Here is a 5000-nt window from a genome sequence, read left to right as displayed (position 1 = left end):
ACGCTCAGGCAGCCATAGCCCCGGGAGGAACCCGGGGCCGCAAAGTGCGTTCGAAGGGTCGATGATCAATGTGTCCTGCAATTCACATTAATTCTTGCAGCTAGCTGCGTTCTTCATCGACGCATGAGCCGAGTGATCCACCGCTAAGAGTTGTCTGCCTTTTCGGCGCCGCCCCGTGCGCGCGGGGGGGCCGAGGCCGCTCCGCGCGACCCCCTGATGCGGATGCTCCCCGATCGAACGACCAACCGACTGGCGGCTGCGGCCGAGCGAGCGTTGCCTCCGCTGACCGTACGAGCACAAGTGCGAAAAAAAAAAGGCGAGGGAGACGCCGAGTCTCCCGAGCGACGGGAGCCCGCGGTCCTGACCGCCCCCCTGGGCCCGACGAGACCTGGGCTCGCGCTTTGAGGCCGGACCAGGCGCCCGGCTTGGCCCGGCCACGGCGAGACACGGCGGCGCGACCGCCGCGCCGCCTCCCTCGCCCGACGCCTCGCCCCGACGCCGGCGTCCTCCGCGGCGCCGCCGCCGCCGCCGGGCCCGACGCGGCCACCCGAGCCCGCGCCGCCAGAGCGACGGGACAGGGGCGGAGGAGCGACGGACGGATGGACAGACTGCCCGACCGCCCGACGGCTACCCGCGCGCTCTCGCCTCGCCCGCAAGCCGCACGCGACGAACACCCTTTCACTCCGGCCACTGGCGCCTTCAGACAAACGCTCCTGCTTTTGCACTCGCCCAGGCAGTACCTCGTGTGGACGCGCGGCCGGGCGGCCGACGGGACGGCACCGGAACGAGGAGCGGCGCCCGCTCTCCGCGCCTCCGCGCGGAGACCGGCTGCGGGACGCCCCTACACAGGCACGCCCGCCTGCTCGCTCGGCGCGGCCGGCGAGGCCGAGGGTCGAGCCGGGCGGGGAGCGCCGACAGAGGTCGCGAGCGGGAAGCGACGGGAGACGCCGCTGCGCCGGGGGACGGCGAGGCCGTGGGCGCGCGCCGGCACGGAACGAGCGGTGCCGCCACCGCCGCCACCGCCACCGCCGCCGCCGCTCGCGCGAGGCCCCGCTGGCCGCCGCCGGACACGGCGCGGCACGCCACGCCGCCGAGCGCTTGACGGGGGCGGGGAGCCGAGACCCGCGTCTCGGCCCCTTGCTGGCGCGGGCGAGGTCGACGATGGCCGACCGCGCGCGCGCGCGGCGTCTCCGCCGAGACCGGACCGCGGAGAGAGGAGCGGGCTCCAACCCCTCTCCGGCCCTGCCGCCCGCGGGGGGCGAGCGCGGGGACCGCCGGCGGCGAGCGAGCGCGCGAGTGTGGGGGAGCGGCGCACCCGCGAGCGCCGACCCCCAAACGACGCGCCCCGCCCGCCGCCGACGGCGAGCCCGGCCGCCCTCGCGGGCCGCCGCGGGCCGCACGAGTCTTTAAACCTCCGCCCGGCTCGGCGGCCGAGAACCCTCGGGGCCCGGAGCCCGGGGCCCGTGGCCATCCCCTAACCGGGCCGGCGCTCGGCGCCGCAGCCGGCGGGAGCGCGCTGGCACACGGGACCACACGGGTGGCTTGCCGAGGGGAGGCCACCGAGGCGCGGACGCTAGGTACCTGGCCCTGGGATGAGGGAAACGACCCGAAGGCCCCGCGGGGGTGCCTCCCCCGCCGCCGCCGCCGCCGCCGCCGCCCCAGCAGGGCGGCGGCACGCGCGCGGAAAGACGGGGCGCCGAGGGGGAAACCGGCACCCGCCAGCCGGCCCCGGCGCCCCTCAGGGGAGCGTCCGCCCGCGGGGGCGCGCCCGCCGTCCGCCGCCACCACCTCGCCCTCCTCCCGGGGCCCAGGGTTTCCCTCCGTAGCCCGGCGCCGGGCGGCAGCTGAGCCCGGGAGGAGACGCGCGGCTCGGGCCGCCCGCGCGGCGCCGACCCCACCAGCGCCTCGCCGCCGCGCGCCCGGCCGGGACGCCGCGGCGCCGCACAGCCACGCGCGCCCGCCGCGCCCGCCGAGCCTCGGCCGGCTCCCGCGGCGACGCCGAGCCCCACCACCCGCGCCGGGGATGGACGGAGGCGCGCAGGGACGGACGACCGAGCACCCGCGCTCGCCCCTGCCCGCCCGCGCTCGGGCGGACGGCCAGAGAGCGGGCGGCGGGACGGCCGATCCCCGCCCTGCCGCCACCCCCCGCCCGGAGGGGGGAGCGGGACTCGCGCGCCGCCGCAGACGGCCGCCACGAGGAAGGCGAGCGAGCGCGGAGGACGCGCGGAGGCGCGCGGCGCCCGCCACGGCGCGGCCGGCGACCAGCGGCGGGGCGACGTCCGGACCGGCCCCGGGCGGTCCGGCGGCGGACTGGCGCCTGGCCGGGGGCGCGCGGCGCGGCGGCGGCCGCGGCCGCCGCCCCGCCGGCCATCCCGGCGGCCGCTCCGCGCCCTCCCCTCTCTCGCTAGCCGAACATTTATTGTGTATTACAAGCACCCCCTTAATTACCCTCTCTCCCCCCCCCCCCCAATTGCCCTCCCAGGCAGTTGTATAATGCCACAGAGCGGGGGATCAAGGCGTGCGGGGCTTTTCCTGCAGCGAGGCCGCTTGAGGCAGCTGAGAAAGCTGCTAGGGCCAGGCTGCCACCGACTGACACGGTATGACAAAATGTCACAGAATGACAGAATTTGGGGGATCGGGAGGGGCCTCAGAAGATCATCTAGTCCAATCCGTGTCCCTGCTGGCTGAGGGAAGGGCTGCTGATGCCCCTTGCTTAGCCTTTGGTGCAGCCTGCCCAACTATTCTCCTAGAGAAGCCGCAGCCCAGGGCTGTGACAAGTACCCACTTCACCAAAAAAAAGCATGTTTTTCTTTCAAAATGTGGTTCAAAACTGGCCAGGTGGCCAGGCCCAGAGAGCGGTGGTGAAATCGAGCTGGTCAGGAGTGGCGTTTGCCCAGTGCTGGGGCCCATCCTCGTTAAGATCTTCATTGTTTGGATGAGGGAATTGAGGGAATTGCCCTCAGGACGTTTGCAGGTGACACCGCGTCCTGCCTCGGAGCACTGCGTTCAGCTTTGGGCCCCGCGCTCCCAGAAGGACATGGAGCCCCCGCAGCATGCCCAGAGCAGGGCAACAGAGCCGGGGAAGGTTGTGGAACACGTCCTGTTAGGAGGGGCCAAGGGAACCACACTTTGTTTGGTCTGGAGAAGGCTCCGGGGAGACCTCCTGGCTCCCTGAGACTCCGTGACCACATCCTGGGACAGAGTTGAAGGATGGGGGCCGTGAACGCGAGGCTGTGGGACGAGGCACTTGAAGGACAAGGGGGTCAGGGGAGTCGGGAGGGATTGGGGGATGGCTCCTCCCGAGCTCACAGCGTCCCAGCAGGCAGCAAGGTGAGGAAGGAGAGCGGCGGGGCCTTCCTCCTCCTGGGGGTGCTCAGGAGGTGGGGAGAGGTCCTCGTCCTCCTCTACTCTGCCCCTGTGGGGCTGTGAGGGAGATGTGGCATCCCGGTCTGGGCCCTGAGCTCCAGGAGGACGGGAGCTGCTCGAGGGAGGCAGGTGTGGAGCTGGGAGGATGCCGGGGGCTGTGGAGGACGCTGAGGAGTGACCCCAGGAGGCTCTGGATAAACAGATGGAATTTCTTTAATTTCTTTGTGGTTGTGGGGGTGGGGGGGTTCTGGAGGCTCCTTTCCTGGAGGCATCCAAAACCCCTGTGGACTGGAGGCCCCCTAGCTGTCCGTGCTCTGGCACGGAGATGAATCCAGGGAGGAGTCTTCAGATTCCGAAGTTTCTTCCGGATTCTTCTGGGGCTGGGGTTCTGCCCTCTGCTTCGGTGCCTGCCACAATCTTCAAGGCAAGCAGCATTGCACCGCCAGCATGTACCAGGGATCCCGCGGGCGTTGCAGCCAGTGGAGATGCTGCCTCACAGTCCGGATGGTGCGGGCGGTCTCTTCACACACCGAGGGCTCCGCATCGTTCATCATGGGCTCTAGGACTGCGGGAGGACAGAAAGAGGCTGCAGCCTCCACTCGGGCTGGGGGAGACCCCTCCAGGAGCCCCCTGGCCGGGAGGAAGGCGGGGAGAGCTGCTGTGAGCACCCCCCCCCCAGCCTCCCCGAGGCCTGGCCTCCACCCCGTCCCCCCTCACTCACTTGCAATTATTTCATACACTTTCTCTTCACTCTGGTCCTGGTGATGTTCTGCCACAAGCCCTAGGATCAGAAGCCGCCCATCAGCCTCCGCCCAAGGGAGGGCAAGGGGAAGCCCCAGGGCCATTGTGGGGGCAGGGCAGGGACAAGCAGGGGGCAGCTCACCAAGGATCAGGCAGGCAGGGTCTGATCCCCCAGGTCTGGTTCATGTGCGCCACTTCTTGCAGCTCATCCCACCACAGCAGCTCAGACCTGGCCATCAGGGCTTCCTGGGCAGCCTGCAGGGCAGCAGAGGCAGGGAATTGGCGCCGGCTCCTCGCCGCCTGCCTTCGGCCCCGCTGTGAGACCCCCCCCCCCATGGGCACCACTCACCTTGGCCACGCTCGGGTTCTCCTCGCTCATGCGGAGGTAGAGGGTCAGCAGGACGTTGTGCACTTTCTTCCACATCTTTCTGCGGTGCTTCCACAGCACGCGCTCCATGCACGCGCTGAAGAGCTTCATGGCATTCTCCCGCACCATGCTGGCCTCCTAGAAGAGGAAGAGGACGGAGGCTGAGCGATCCTCGCCCGCCCGGCTGTGGCACGGGGTGGGTGCCACAGGAGCCTCACCCCCCCCTTACATTGTCCAAGTAGGACGTGAGCAGATGGACCAGCCGCAGGGAACTGATGCTGGCCAACTTCTTCCTCAGGGCGCACAGGACCCTGCAGCACACCGCCAGTGCCAGCACCGTGATGTGTGGGTTGCCAAACCGCAGGCTTTTCAGGACATCGGGCAGCAGAATAATCCCCGTTAGCCCCTGCAATGACAGCAGCAAGCCCAGGGCATGAGAAGGCTGCCGGGGATGGGGAAGGGAAGGGTGTATGCGGGAGGGTTTGGGGGGGGTGCGCTCACCATCTTGGGCCTCTCCAACATCACC

The 5000-nt window shown here is 70.4% G+C and overlaps 1 protein-coding gene and 1 non-coding gene across 2 annotated transcripts in view; both read right to left on the bottom strand.

Annotated features, from left to right (window-relative positions):
* The window catches only part of LOC137847569 (5.8S ribosomal RNA), a 154-nt gene extending 2 nt beyond the window's left edge, over positions 1-152 (bottom strand). Inside the window, exon 1 of the ribosomal RNA XR_011090965.1 lies at positions 1-152. This exon is cut by the window's left edge and continues 2 nt beyond it. This is a non-coding gene — a ribosomal RNA (5.8S ribosomal RNA).
* A 2918-nt stretch (positions 153-3070) lies between these two features.
* The window catches only part of LOC137846981 (uncharacterized), a 2375-nt gene continuing 445 nt past the window's right edge, over positions 3071-5000 (bottom strand). Inside the window, exons 1-6 of the mRNA XM_068665133.1 lie at positions 4976-5000; positions 4704-4880; positions 4457-4612; positions 4250-4362; positions 4088-4147; positions 3071-3931 (exon numbers count right to left, since the gene is read on the bottom strand). The exon at positions 4976-5000 is cut by the window's right edge and continues 445 nt beyond it. Coding sequence (XP_068521234.1) covers positions 4114-4147; positions 4250-4362; positions 4457-4612; positions 4704-4880; positions 4976-5000 — 505 coding nt within the window. The 3' untranslated portion in view covers positions 3071-3931; positions 4088-4113. The remainder of the gene's footprint in view (positions 3932-4087; positions 4148-4249; positions 4363-4456; positions 4613-4703; positions 4881-4975) is intronic.

The sequence above is a fragment of the Anas acuta genome, chromosome W (genome assembly GCF_963932015.1).
Source record: "Anas acuta chromosome W, bAnaAcu1.1, whole genome shotgun sequence".
NCBI lineage: Eukaryota > Metazoa > Chordata > Aves > Anseriformes > Anatidae > Anas > Anas acuta.
Note: the sequence above shows the minus strand (reverse complement) of the source record. Positions and strands in the feature narration are given on the sequence as shown.